General features: G+C 35.3%; 3 protein-coding genes and 1 non-coding gene across 6 annotated transcripts; all 4 read left to right on the top strand.

Moving 5' to 3' along the window:
- Window positions 1-2,981: 2,981 nt before the first annotated feature.
- On the top strand, window positions 2,982-7,537 carry LOC123206053 (monodehydroascorbate reductase 4, peroxisomal-like). Of its 2 annotated transcripts, XM_044623148.1 has the most exons (7): window positions 2,982-3,258; window positions 3,842-3,893; window positions 4,731-4,811; window positions 5,588-5,706; window positions 6,058-6,277; window positions 6,407-6,525; window positions 6,634-7,537. In XM_044623148.1, the coding sequence occupies exons 1-7, from the start codon at window positions 3,139-3,141 to the stop codon at window positions 7,363-7,365; spliced, it is 1,443 nt and encodes a 480-aa protein (XP_044479083.1). In that variant the 5' UTR covers window positions 2,982-3,138; the 3' UTR covers window positions 7,366-7,537. The 2 variants fall into 2 exon arrangements, with proteins under 2 accessions (XP_044479083.1, XP_044479085.1); XM_044623150.1 differs by lacking the exon at window positions 5,588-5,706 and having other exon boundaries at window positions 6,149-6,277.
- Window positions 7,538-8,166: 629 nt separating this feature from the next.
- TRNAP-UGG lies at window positions 8,167-8,238 on the top strand. Its single transcript has one exon. It is a non-coding gene; the product is annotated as a tRNA-Pro (tRNA).
- Window positions 8,239-8,321: 83 nt separating this feature from the next.
- On the top strand, window positions 8,322-9,163 carry LOC123206030 (50S ribosomal protein L12, chloroplastic-like). The gene has a single exon (XM_044623119.1). It carries the CDS (start codon window positions 8,427-8,429, stop codon window positions 8,979-8,981), a length of 555 nt encoding a protein of 184 aa, XP_044479054.1. The 5' UTR covers window positions 8,322-8,426; the 3' UTR covers window positions 8,982-9,163.
- Window positions 9,164-10,298: 1,135 nt separating this feature from the next.
- LOC123206028 lies at window positions 10,299-14,037 on the top strand. Of its 2 annotated transcripts, XM_044623117.1 has the most exons (3): window positions 10,299-10,469; window positions 10,708-11,026; window positions 11,063-14,037. In XM_044623117.1, exons 2-3 carry the CDS (start codon window positions 10,777-10,779, stop codon window positions 13,717-13,719), a joined length of 2,907 nt encoding a protein of 968 aa, XP_044479052.1. In that variant the 5' UTR covers window positions 10,299-10,469; window positions 10,708-10,776; the 3' UTR covers window positions 13,720-14,037. The 2 variants fall into 2 exon arrangements, with proteins under 2 accessions (XP_044479052.1, XP_044479051.1); XM_044623116.1 differs by having other exon boundaries at window positions 10,301-10,469; window positions 10,708-14,037.
- Window positions 14,038-14,524: the final 487 nt, after the last annotated feature.

Below are 14,524 nucleotides of genomic sequence, written 5' to 3'. Positions count from 1 at the left end.
TTTTGCATGTAGTAGAACCAAGGTAATATCGTAATTGTTCTTGGATAATATAATGAAGGCCAAAAGACTTATTCCACTCAAGATTTAGTGTAAATACAAATTTATACCCATGAAGTTTTAAAAACCTGAATACCCACCTGACATTCAACTTCTGTTAATATTTTATGTTATATGTAAGGGCAAAACCTTTATTTTAACAGTATTATTAAAACTGTATATAATTTTATCTAATTTTTCTCCAAAATTTTGAAAACTAACAATTTCACTCATTCCTAAATTTTTCCAGTTTTGAAAAGTGACTATTCCCCTCACATACTTAGGTTTTTTTTTCTCCCCTCTCTAGCCATCATTTTGTCTCTGGTAACTTCTTCATCCCATTTCTTCCGTTTGGTTGTCTCTTACCACTGGTATCGTACGACCAACTCTCTACGTAATGAAAACACAAATCTCTTTGTCGCATAGAGAGCTAATTGATGATTCCGATGGTGAGAGACAATCGAATAAAGGAAAAAAGGTGGAAAGAAAAAGTCATCGGAGATAGAGTGATGGCTAGAAAAGGGATAAAAAACCAAACTTTGGTGTGGGAGAAAATAGTCACTTTTCAAAGGGGAAAAGGACTATTTCCCACCCAAATTTTAGGCCATTCTCAAACCTACACCCATGGCCAAACTGCAGTCCAAAATTTCAGTTAGAGACAAGGGTAAAATCATTATTTTACCTATAAACTTTAAAATTTTATCATTTCCCTCCTTCAGGTTTTAAAAACTAAACACTTTAACTCAGTCTCAAAGTTTGAAAAGTTTAGATTTCACCCCTAGGGTTCGCTTCCTTCTTCGACCAACATCAGCAATCGACACATTCTACCAATCTCTCATCCCCAACTACAAATGACGATGAAGGATGACCCTTCATTATCCAGATTTGGACGATGAAACGTCGTCCAGATCTGGAAGAATAGATGAAGGATGACGTTTCGTCGTTCTGTCTGAATGACGCTTTGTCGTCCTTCGTCATCGCTTCTGGATGACGCTTCGTCATCACGTCTGAACAACACGACAAGCAGCGAAGGATGACGAAGCATCGTCCTTCGTCATCTGGGTGGTGCAACGAAGAGAGTCTCTTCATTGCACGGTGGTGCGACGAAGAGATCTTTATCTCTTCGTCACATGATCTTCGTCTCTTCATCGCACCACCGTCGTCACACCAGGAGAAGGAGGAGGTCGGAGACGATGTCGGAAGTTAAAGTTGAAGAATAGAGTTGAAACTGCTATTTTTGAAAGTTATAGGAGGCGAATGAGTTTTAAAAAATATGAAAACCCTAGGTTTGGAGGTGTAAATGTTACTTTTCAAAGTTTAAAAACTTTAGATAAATGTGAAATGTTAGTTTCTAAAACTTTGGGGAGGGGGGGAGAGTAATAAACTTTATAACTTTTTAATATAAACAGTAAAATAATTATTTTACCCCTCACTTTAACAAAAAAAATTAATGAAAGTTTGGCTATGGGTGAAAATTGGGGTTTTTTATCTCCCGTAGGTATAGGTTTAAGAATGGCAAAAAATTTGGATGGAAAATAGTTCTTTTCTCTTTTCAAAACTATAAAATTTTAAGTGAAATAAAGTTGTTAACTTTTAAAATCTAAAAAAGAAAATTAAATTAAATTATATATTTTGAATATTAATATTAAAATTATAATTTTACTTTTATATATAATAAAAATTAAATAATATATGAGTATTTAAATTTTTAAAATTTCGTAAATATGAATTTATATTTGCCCTAAACGTTTGATAAGAATAAGTCTTTTGGCCTATAATGAAACTTGAAGTTCATGCATAATATGATGCTAGCAGACAAAAGCTTATAACAAAACAAAAGATCAACTAATTACATAACGCAATAATATAAAGAAATAAATTCTCCCATCACATAAATTATACAAAATAATAATAAAACAATTTTTAGAAAGGTGAGAATGTTTTTGATGGGTGATAGCAGGCGAAGGTTTTGTGGGTAGAAATCCATTAATATTGCTCTTGTAGCTAAGGCCCGGTCTCATTTGCTAACTTGACTGTGACTGATTTGCAGACATGTATCTGCCCAACTACCACGCTTAATCCTATTTTTGCCTTCCAATCCCTGGCTGAGTCCGATTCTGGGCCGCCCATTTTGTAGTCATCCATCATTTTTCATAATTAGATATGTAATCATACTAGATAATATATAGTAACATATACATTCTAATAAATAAATAAATCAAGTTGTTCAATATGCGTTATGTCCTGGATTCATTATGATTTTCCTTCTTAATTAGGCAAAAATAAATATTATTAAGACCAATATGGGTCTCATTAAGTCAAACCCAAACCCAGATAAATACCCAGGTCCAACCCCCAAAATTTTGACATTTTATGTGTATAACAAAAAATTAGAGCTCTACCCAGATTAATAATTATGAAATCGATTATTCAATTTAAAATTTATCTTATTTGATATAATAATTTAATTTAGGTAAAAAATTTTATTATAAAAAGAAAGAAAAAACCTGAAACCTTCAAAATTCCAAATGTATTTTTTTTTTTAATGGATAATTACAGGCATATAGAACGAGAGGAGGAGATAGGATAAGTTATGTGGTTGAAACAGGAGGCCTCATCCACAATACAAACACAATTTATGTTCTTATTATTTTATATTATCAAAATCTTCCAATTTTTTTTTTTATATAATTTGTCATAAAAATCTTCATCGCCATCACATTTCCCAACACAAAATCTAGTTCTCAGCATACTCACGACACGTGGCGTCTCGCTAGTAGCTGAATCCACCACCAACCGGCCCCACCTTATACCCATATCAACCTAATTTTGTCTCGGTTTTCTAAATCACGACCGTCCAGTTTACAATCATGCAGGAGAAGTAGAGCAGTCAAAGGGGCAAAATTGTATATATAAGTTTCCAATCCATTAATAAACAGCTTTCAAGTTTCGAGCCCACTTAAAAACAAAACAAAATGAAGCATGAGATTGAAAGCTGATGATGTCCATTTGTTATTGGGAAACTCAATTGTTTGAAAGCAAGAATTGTATAAATAAATAGAATAAAAAAGATTGTTCAGAGAAAGAGAGGTTATTCAGAGAATGGGAAGAGCGTTTGTGTATGTGATTCTTGGAGGAGGAGTGGCAGCTGGATATGCAGCCCTTGAATTCACAAAGCGAGGAGTTGCTCCTGGTGAACTCTGCATCATTTCTGAAGAACCCGTTAGTCTTTTTATTTTTATTTCCTATTATTTTAGTAAGCTGTGCGTAGTTTCTTCATATGTTTATGCTCTTTTTTTAAATTTAATTTGGTATGATTGTTTTTATATATGTTCTTGGAATTCCATCTCCCTGGTGAAAATTTATCGAAGACTGAAACTTCAATTACTAGTTGTCGTGGGTTTATTTGGGGTTGATATCTATAGTCTTTTCCCTGATTTTGTACGTGTTAGTAAGTTAACGTTTTTCCTGTAAGGTTTTTGATTGACCAATGGCGCGACTTTGATTATCTCTTTAAGGATGTTGCTCTGAAATTTTTTGTAAGAATTCCTTGTTGATGTTTCGGGCTAAATCTCCATAAAAATTTTAAGCTAGAAGAGAGAAGTGCACATTAGTAATTTATTGTCGTTTATTAGAAAATTATGTTTTGTTATATATTTTAAGGATTTTAAGAAATGTAATCTTGCCTAATGGAGTCTTGAGAGAATGTTCAATTGGGATTAGTGTAGAGAAGTTGGAAGCTTCTGAAATTGTTGTCTTCTTGTGCATAAACTTAGATTGATTAAGCTTTTTACTTTTCTCTCAGGTTGCGCCTTATGAAAGACCTGCATTAAGCAAAGGTTATTTACTTCCAGAGTGTATGTTCCCTAAACTCCTGAACTATATGTTTGATTCATATTTATGTAGCATGCATTTGATGTTTCTCTTTAGGAAAGAGAAGAGGTGTGTCAAGACTAGTTTAATGAATGGCATTGCCAGTGGCACCCTGTAGGCTCACAATCACTGGATCAGTTGCTTTATCTGTGATATATTGTCCAACACTGTTATCAAGAAGTTTTATGGGACATTCTTTAAGGTTTTCTTAAGGCTTGTGCTATTAACTCTAGCCTTTAACTCATTGGATTTTGAGATTATTTGCCCATGGAGGTTTTTTTTTTTTTTGGGGGTTTTCTTTTTAAGGCATATCTTTTTAATACTGAAATCTTTTGACAGTATCATTTGTTCCTACTGAGACCATTTATTCCTGAAGGCCTTCAGAAATGCCTCCTTACTGTGTAAAAGTTTCATATGAATATTAAGTTTTAATTTATCAGCATAGGTTTTAGTGATTATTATTTCCATGTTTAGTTATTCACTCAAATCTGTAGAATATGTGTATATGCATATCTTCAATCTTCTAGTCTTATCAAAGTAGAAATATATTACCTGGTTTATTAGCTGACTGTTTACAAATAAAAGTTTGAAAGTTTAAAATGGATTCTAGGGATAGTTATGGACTAATATGCTTATATTTTTTTAATGGGAAACTAAAAGATGTATATTAATTTGTTTCCTGATATTGAACATTGTAGTTCTCAATCTTACGAAGAAAGCAGTGCATACCATTTTTTTTTTTTTTTGTGCTTTTCCCTTTCCTTTGTCTTAGATTTTGACATTATATGCAATCTACTTACTTTAACTTCTGGTTTGCACAGCTGCTGCTCGACTTCCATCATTTCACACTTGTGTTGGTGCTAATGAGGAAAGGTTAACTCTAAAATGGTACAAGGAACATGGTAATTATTACCTCATTTATGTTTCTATCAACTTGAAATTATATCATAATTGATAGCGACATTCCTTTCCTAGAATATATAAGTGGTTAAGACCTCTAATGGAAACATAGATTGGTGTTTTGACTGTAGGCTATATATCACATGAAAAATTTATGTCTTCATTCTGCAAGTTAATTTGGTGCCTCATTAATAATCTCCCTGTTTCTGTATTCAGCATACTTCTCATTAGCTTCGAAAACAATTTAAATGAGGTTTTAGCGACAGCTATCACTGCAAAAAAATGTATATGTACAAATCTCTTTACTACTTGTGGAATGTGACTGTTTACCTCTGTTGACTTTATAAACAGTTTAGAATGAAGGGTCCTGTCTTCAAGTAAAAGACATTATGTTTATCTCTGATACAAGCTTAAAAGCCTCTTGGATAAGTGTGAAAAATATATGATTGCACTAATTTATCTCTCTCTCATGATCAAGTGTTTTTAAATTGGCTTAGTACTAAATGACCCACACTCAGAAAGTTAAAATTACAGTATCAAATTAACTGCATTGCTACATATTCATTGTTGTTTTACTTAATTGTTGGCAGATCTTATTGAGAAATAATTATGGCTGACATTTCTCATTGCAGTTTTGCTCATTAATCTTTTTTATCAATTGTAACTATAACTATATATTCAAGATCGATGATATAAGCTACTCTATTAAAGAACTCCTATTTTCCCATTATGCCTATTTCAGTCTGATCATTCATTTTTGAAATGGCATAATGTCAAGGAATTGAGTTGGTTCTTGGAACTAAAGTTAAGTCTGCCGATGTAAGGCGTCGGACATTATTAACTGCAGCTGGAGAGACTATAAGTTACAAGATCCTCATTGTTGCAACAGGTGCTCGGGTATTGAAACTAATCTTTAAATAACTGAAAACATTTATTGCTTTTAGATGGTCAATTGATCTTGTTTTTAATGGTTAAATGAATTTTTAATTGAATAAAATGAAGGCAGTATTAATGTTTGGTTACCTTCAGTTGTAGTTAATCGCAGAGTCACTTCCTTCAAAAAGAAAATGTTTTTATTAATGGATTTGTTTTTTAAAATCTTGACCTTAGATCTTCAAACTTTTAGGTTATTTGAGATATTATCATGTATTTGTGACTTGAGGTGGTTTAAACATAGAAATCTTACTGAATTCTTATGGCTTAAAGTGACTGTGGTTTTGACTTTCTGTGCCCCAAAATCAAATTTAGGCTTTGAAGCTTGAGGAGTTTGGTGTGAGTGGATCAGATGCTGAAAATGTGTGTTATTTACGAGATTTAGCTGATGCAAATAGGATTGCAGATGTCATGCAATCTTCCGTTGGCGGGAATGCTGTTGTCATTGGTGGTGGCTACATAGGAATGGAGTGTGCCGCATCTCTAGTGATCAATAAAATAAATGTAACCATGGTTTTCCCAGAAGCGCATTGCAGTGAGTATTACTGCTCTGATAGTTTACAAAGTTACAGCAGATATTTGAACAGGTAGAAGTAGAACCAAATAAAAATTCTATGTTGCCAAACGTATTTATCATTTTTGCTATTGCTGTTGGGTTTTACAGTGGCCCGGCTATTTACACCCAAGATTGCAAGTTATTATGAAGATTATTATACATCTAAAGGGGTGAAGTTCATTAAAGGAACTGTCTTGTCATCATTTGATATCGATTCCAATGGGAAGGTAATTTTTTTGTTGCTTTGATATCTGGAAATTTTTTTTTTTTTTTTTGGTTCCTTTACCTGCTGGAAATTCATATGGGCTAAATTTTGCTGATCAACTGATACACAGGTTGTAGCTGTTAATCTTAGGGATGGAAGTCGATTGCCTGTAGACATGGTTGTAGTGGGGATCGGAATACGTCCAAACACAAGCCTATTTGAAGGTCAACTAACTTTGGAGAAGGGTGGGATTAAAGTAAATGGACGATTGCAATCAAGCAACAGCTCAATCTATGCAGTTGGCGATGTTGCAGCATTTCCACTCAAAATATTTGGTGAAATTCGAAGGCTTGAGCATGTTGACTCTGCTCGAAAATCTGCGAGACATGCTGTTACTGCAATTATGGAACCAGACAAAACAGGCGAATTTGACTACCTTCCATTCTTCTACTCTAGAGTCTTTGCATTGTCTTGGCAATTTTATGGGGACAATGCGGGGGAAGTAGTCCATTATGGGGATTTCTCAGGAAATACATTTGGGGCTTACTGGGTGAGCAAGGGTCATCTTGTTGGATCTTTTCTTGAAGGTGGAACAAAAGAAGAGTATGAAGCTATTGCCAAAGCCACAAGGCTGAAGCCAGCAATTAACGACTTAGGCGAGCTGGAGAGGCAAGGATTGGGTTTTGCTTTGGCAGTTAGTCGAGAAGCAGTGCAATCACCACCTCCTGCTGATGTAAAGCAGAGTGGTGGTCTTGTTTTAGAGAGACCATTATATCCTTGGCATGCAACAGCTGGTGTTATTCTTGCTGCATCTGTAGCTGCATTTGCATATTGGTATGGGAGGAGGCGTAGAAGATGGTAAAAGCCGCTTGAGGGCAAGTGGTATTCATGTTGTAACATTCATAGCAGTAGGATTTGGGAGATACTTGATCTTGTATATGATAAAATAATTCTGTATTCATCAGAGGATGTATTGTATACAGAATCATATACATTATCTGATAAAAATTCTAGGATCATTTACAGGTTGACTAGAGCAGATGTTAAAGAAATATATTTTGGTTGCATTTGGATAAAAGGAAATTAGCCTCTCTAATGTTGGATTTGCTGCAAAATGTAGTTGTGTACCTTTTGCCTAACTTGTATGAATAGACTAATATATTATTTGGTCTCAAGCGTATATACCAACAAATTCCACGTGTTGAGAGAGTAATTATTTTTCAACTAAGATTTGATTTTAACTGGGTTTGAGGCCAAACTCTTAAGCTCAGCTCTGGTGACTTTGAGCCTAGAAATTTAATATTTTTTATTTTTAGAGTGTTCGACAAATAAAGTTTGTAAGTTTAAAAATTTTTAATATGAATTGATTAAAGTAATGTTATTTTAACTATTATACATTAAAACGATATTATTTTAGTATTGAATCAAACTCAAACACTTTTAAAACAAACTCAAGTTTGACTCTATTGAATGTGCTCAAAGCTCTACCTAATTCGAATCCAACCCTACTTTCAACCCTCTTGGAGATGGAAAAAGTAATAGAAGCCCTATACTAGCCGCATATACAAAATATTGCGGGCACCTTGGAAATTTTAGCAGGGAGCAGGTACAGACAAAACCTATTATGTTAACATTAATTGAAGAAAGCCAACACCAACAAGCTGGGCATTTGGTCTAGTGGTATGATTCTCGCTTTGGGTGCGAGAGGTCCCGAGTTCGATTCTCGGAATGCCCCTATCTTAATTGCGTTTTGGCCACTCTCCACTCATCTTCACGACCAACAAGAAGGGTAATATCGTCAGTTAACACACGAACTCTCACCATCTATGACCCTTCGCTTCCCATTTCCCCTTATCCTTTCCTTTTTCTTCAACTCAAATTCCATCTTCTTCAAAACAAAAACCAAATCAAACCTTCCTAAAAATGGCGACAACTCTTTCAGCAACTACGACACTCACTCTACGCTCTCACCCTTCCCCCTCAAACTCCTCTTTTCCCCCTTCTCACCCCAAACAATTCCTCAAATTCCCTTCCTACCCCCACCGCACCTCTCACCTCCGTCCTCTTGCCGCCGTCCAAGCCCCAGAAAAGATCGAAAAACTCGGCGCCGAGATTTCTTCCTTGACTCTCGAGGAAGCACGTATTCTGGTGGACTACCTTCAGGATAAGCTCGGTGTCTCTGCTGCAGCTTTTGCTCCCGCTGCCGTTGCCGTGGCACCGGCGGCCAGCGGTCCAGGAGACGGGCCGGCTGCTGTGGAGGAGAAGACGGAGTTTGATGTTGTCATTGAGGATGTCCCGAGCAATGCGAGAATTGCTGTGATCAAAGCTGTGCGAGCGCTAACGAGCTTGGCGTTGAAAGAAGCGAAAGATTTGATTGAAGGGTTACCGAAGAAGTTTAAAGAAGGAGTGTCAAAAGACGAAGCTGAAGAGGCTAAGAAACAGCTTGAAGAAGCTGGAGCGAAGGTTGCAATCGTCTAGGCTCTAGAGAGAGAACCTTACATTGATTTCGTCTACTTCTAGGGGGAATTTTCAGTTTTCACTGTAAAATTCTACGTGGGTTATCGATTGTTTCTCATGGTTTTTAGCCAATACTTATTGTGGTCACTTCAAAAGCTCTTATTGTGTTTATTAAATTGCTTGCCTGAGTTGCATTTCAATTAGCAGAAGAGTAAATTGAAGGTCTCATTTTTATGAAGAACAATGGGATGTTAAATATGAAACTTTCGACTGGTGATTAACTTTTCTATTATCCACTCGGAAAGGCTGAATTACTATTTTTTATTATTAAATTTTAAAAATTTATATTATTTTTTTCTCTTAATTTAAAAAATTAATAATTTTTTTTTTATTATTAAACTTTGAAAAGTTATATTCTCCCTCTGCCCCCTAAGGTTTTAATTTTTCAGGTAGCTCAATAGAATTTGTCCATCGAAAGAAAAAAACATCGACAATCTAAAAAAAGCATCGTTGATGAAGCATTGTCGATCTGGATGATGTTTCATCATTCAAACACCGTCATTTTATTGTTCAGTCATCATTCGTCCATTAAATTAGTTGATCGAAAATGTTTTCAAATTTTAAAATGAAAATAATAATTTTTTAAAATTTAATTTTATAAGAAAACTATTAACTTTTTAAATTATAAAAAAATATTTTTTTTTAAAATTTAATAATAAAATAATAATTTTAATATTATTTTTTTGATAAAAGTTAATGTGTAAGATTATAAATAAATATTTAAATATTTAAATGGGTATAACTATGCTTTTAAAATAAGTATTTGGCCACTCTGAGAATAGAAAGAAAGGCGCAAAACCCGAAGCCCAACTAACTCCCACACCATATTTGTGACAGCTGACAGGTAACTAGATTCAATAGCCGTACTCTTTAAAGCGACGACGTTTTTACCAACATAAAAAAGGAAGTTAACAAAAGTTTCCTTATATACACTTATTTCTAAATATTAGAAGTTCATAAGAAAATGAATAAATATTTGGTATAAAATAATTGTTGAATTTATTATTAAAATTTCAAAGCGTGTCAAAAATTAATTCCTTATATACACTAATTTCTAAATATTAGAAGTTTAATTCAATAAAAATAAAAAATTACTGGATTTCTAGCAATTTAAAAACTTCAGAAAATCTAAAATAAAATTTTCCCTTGGCTTGGCACGGACAAACCGAACAATGAACACACAGCGGGCAAACAGAGCGCGAGTGTCAAATAAAAACCACTCGCGCGCGTACCAAACGTGGACCTTCAGACAACATAACATAAATGTTTTATTGCCTTAAAATAAAATTCTTGAAAATTTTTATCTTTAATATTTTCTTTTAACGCTACAGATTTTCCATCTCTCTGATTAAGTTCCTCTGTCTCTTTTTCGTAGTCTTGAAAATGGTATAGAGAGAAAATATTACTCTTCAGCAGTACCAGCCCGGAAGCTCACATCTTCTCCAGCAGGTAGATTTTGTTTTCTGGGTTTTTTGGGGTTAATTTTTTTTAGTACCGTTAGATTTTTCTTTGTGTATGTAAAGAGGAAAGAAAGATTTTATTTTTTATAATTGCTGAAGAGTTTTATTTTGATGTATGTGAAGCAAATTTTATATATAGTTCAGTACTATTAAAGGAAAACCCTAGAAATTGTGTGTTTGGTTTTAACGTTCGTTTTTGGTCTTTTTTTGAAATTTTGATGTTTCAGTGATTAAAGGAAAGTATTTTTAGCTTGGAAGGCTGATTTTCTTAAGAAGGTTTAGTGTTTTCGGGGAAAATGGAAGAAAATGTGCCGGACAGAATAAAATCTGAGAGCCCTGATATCAGACGTTTAAATCAAAGCTCAAAGTCTTCTGTGTTAATGGATGGTGGTGGTTCAGCCGAAAATAGCAAAGAATATGGGGTTAGCGTTTCTACAAATGTGAATGATAATTTATGTGGCGGTAATTTGGGTGGAGTTGTTACAGTTGTTAAAACCAAGGTTGTTGAGACTGAAGTCGAAGTTAAAAATAAAGGTGATGGTGAAAGTGCGGAAGAAACAGCCTCTTCGGGGGATGCTAAAATTAAATTGGTTGATGATGGTATTGGCAGTGGTGACGAAGATGGCGTTTCACTTCTTGCTGATATCAGTACTGAAATAGGGAAAATCAATGCAAATGAAATTAGGGATTTTGGTGAGAGGGAGAAAAATATGCAAAATCCAGATGAGGTGAATGGCAGCAACGATGAGGAGGAAGAGAATTTCAGTGATGGAGAGTACAAGTTCTGTGTGGGTGATTTCGTTTGGGGTAAGATTAAGAGTCATCCATGGTGGCCAGGGCAAGTTTATGATTCGTCCTATGCTTCAGATTATGCATTGAACTTAGAAAAAAGGGATAGGCTTCTTGTGGCATACTTCGATGGGACTTTTGCATGGTGTCATCCATACCAGTTGAAGTCCTTTGTGGAGAATTTTGAAGAGATGTCAAAGCAGAGCACCGCAAAGAACTTTATCAATGCTGCTCAGAAAGCGGTGGATGAGATTGGTAGACGTATGGAATTGAAGATGACTTGTTCTTGTGTACCAAAAGAGAGTTTGGTTGGACTTGAAAGACCATTGACCACAAATAGTGGGATTAAGCAAGGTGTTCTTGTGCCTGAATGTGGAATTTCAAAGCTTTGCACCTATCATTTTGGACCATCTGAATGCCTTACCGAATTGAAACATGTTGCACAAATTGTTTCTATGACTAATATGCTTGAGCTTACTGAGTTAAAGTGCTGGCTGTCAGCTTTTTATCGTGCAAAAGGGGGGTATCAATTGGCTTCATACCATGAACCGCAGCCAATTCCAGGACTCGAAGACAATGACCAAAATGGAGTATTAGATGAAATTCATGTCAAGAACATGACAAGAGTCCCTATCCAAGGGCCCATGGAGGAAGAAACCAATATTCCCTTGCTGCAGAAGTCCCTTGAGGCCCCGGGGAATGGGCAATGCCAGAGAAGAAAACAGAAAAGCATTTCTGAAATTATGGAAGTAGATGTGGATAATGGAGCAAAAAATGTGGGGGATGATTCAGTAAATCCGGTAACATCATCTGGAAGAAGGAAGAGGAAAGGCAATGATGAAGCTACTGGTGGGAGTAATTCTAGTTCTAAACCAAAGAGGAGGAATGTGGCCAAGATTTTAGAAACCACTCTAGTTACTAAGGGTGAAGTCCACAGTGATAGAGGGAATGGTGTCAGGACCAAGGAAGAAACAAAAAAGGTTATTTTATCAAGGGAGAAGCAGAAGAGTAAAGGATCAACAATTGAAAATGATGGTGGTGGGAGCAAAGAAGAAAGTAATGCTAGTCCTGTGTCTAGAGAAAAGAAGATGATTCAAAGAGATGATAGCAAGTCCAAAGACCACAATGAGATGGGCTTCTTGTCAAGGGAAAGGAAGAAGAGCAAGTACCTGTCACCTCCTTACACAAATATAAATAGGAGGCAAAGCAAAAAAGACATGATAGCTGAATATTTAAAAATTTCTACTGAAGCTCAGGTTGCGCAGCAGATGACAAAGGCTTCTCGCAATGTTATTGAGTTGGCCTCCCCTCCAATTATTTCATGTAGTGATCAGGTGGTACAGAAGAAAGACTCTAAACATGATGGTGTAGGATGTGAGATGTCTCATGTCTCATGTCCTGAAACACTAAAACTTGACCAGAACACAAACATAGATGCAAAGATAGTTAAGGTATCCACAAAAAAAGTCATATCTGGAATCCGTTCCATTGCAGTTGATCTGAATTCTTTGAAGAATCATTCTGTTGATGTGGTCAGGGAATTTCTTTCCATATTTAGAAGCTCATTCTTTCATGATGGATCCAACTACCAAATTTACAACAAAAGTCAGCCTGTAAGACAGAGAAAGACACTAGAATATGGACCTGTTTCTTCAGCAAACCATCAAACTCAAACTGATCAAAAGTTCTCAGAACGGACAACTAGGCGAAAAAAGTTAAAGAAGAATGAGGAAGAAAAATTGGACATGGTGAAACTCAACCATGCTGCAACGGCACCTGAAGCAATGACAAGAGAAGAGGAAATTGATGGTAATGCAAAATTGTCTAAAGCCAATCAAGCTGCAAGGGTAGAAAATAAGAAGGGGGACAATAAAGAAAATGATGGGGAAGCTGTGCAAAGTAAAAATGCGAATGAGAAGAAATCAGATGGGAAAGCCTTACCTGCATCTCTCTCTCTGACATTTGGCCCAGGATCTAAATTGCCTTCCAAAGACGAACTTATCAAAATATATAGCAAGTTTGGGTCTCTGAATGAAGAAGAAACAGAAATGTTCTATAACAATTTTAAAGCCCAGGTTGTTTTTTTAAGAAGCTGCGATGCAGAAAAAGCCTTCAAAAGTTCTGAGGTTAGCCGGCCTTTTGGAGACTCAAGTGTCAAATTCAGGCTTCAGCATTCCCCATCTCGTTCCAAGGGCCAAAAACGTAAGGAGATGTCAAACACTAAATCTCTTTCAGGTAAGGGCAGCAAGACACCAGAAAAGAATTCTGCTTTGAAATCAATTGTTGATGAGGCCTCACCATTTAACTACATAAGGCAGAAACTGGAGACAATCATCTCAGTGTTGGAGAACTCTGCAGGAAAAATGTCCCCCGAGTTGAAATCCAAATTAGAGGGTGAGGTAAATGGCCTCTTGGAAAAGGTAATACCGGTTAGTTCTTCTTTGTCTTAGATTCGGCCATGAAAGCATGATATCTAAAATTTTTTTATTTGCATAATCTACCATTTACTATACATAAATGTTGATGCATGTGTAGATGTAGAGAGAGATATATTTCTATTGTATGGCTGCAGGAGTAAAGTTCATTTTACACATCTGTGTAGAAGGTAATATGATAGAGATTTGCTTAAGTTATAGTTGTTTACCGTCACAGTGGGTCAACCATATAGAGTTAAAATTTAGTTTATCTGTCTTTGTAAATCAGCGATGTTCAGTATATCATAACGATGCAAATTTGGTTACTTTTATCAGATTCAAATATTTCTTTTCTGCATCTTCTAAAGATATGCAATCTCACAGCATTTTAGTTGTTTAGTTCCTAGTGTCCTATTTATTGTATTAAGCAGCTCGGCATTTATCAAGAGGATGATTACATATAAATTAAAAATAAAGACCATATATCCAGTGGCTTAAAATAATTAGGTGGGGATATAAACAGCTTACCTGGATCGTAAGAACTCATTAATCAGCTCGCCCTTGGTACTACAATGACAAGATTTGCTTTCAGGTTTTGAAGATCTGAAACAAGTAATTTCTTTTTAGCACTAAAAAATGAGAAAATGGAGAAACAATTAGTCTTTCCTGCAAAACCCTAAACTGTCAAACCCTGATTTGTTCTACATTTTGATGATTGGTACCTGGAAAGATCACATTTTACTATGTCAATTTTTTTCTCTTCAGGATGCATATATCTTTCATATGGATCTTACAGATTGAGTTTGACCATTTTGGAGAGTGAAAGTGATAGTGATAAGAG

Source organism: Mangifera indica, unplaced genomic scaffold, assembly GCF_011075055.1.
Source record: "Mangifera indica cultivar Alphonso unplaced genomic scaffold, CATAS_Mindica_2.1 Un_0022, whole genome shotgun sequence".
Lineage (NCBI taxonomy): Eukaryota > Viridiplantae > Streptophyta > Magnoliopsida > Sapindales > Anacardiaceae > Mangifera > Mangifera indica.
This window is presented reverse-complemented; position numbering and strand designations above follow the sequence as displayed.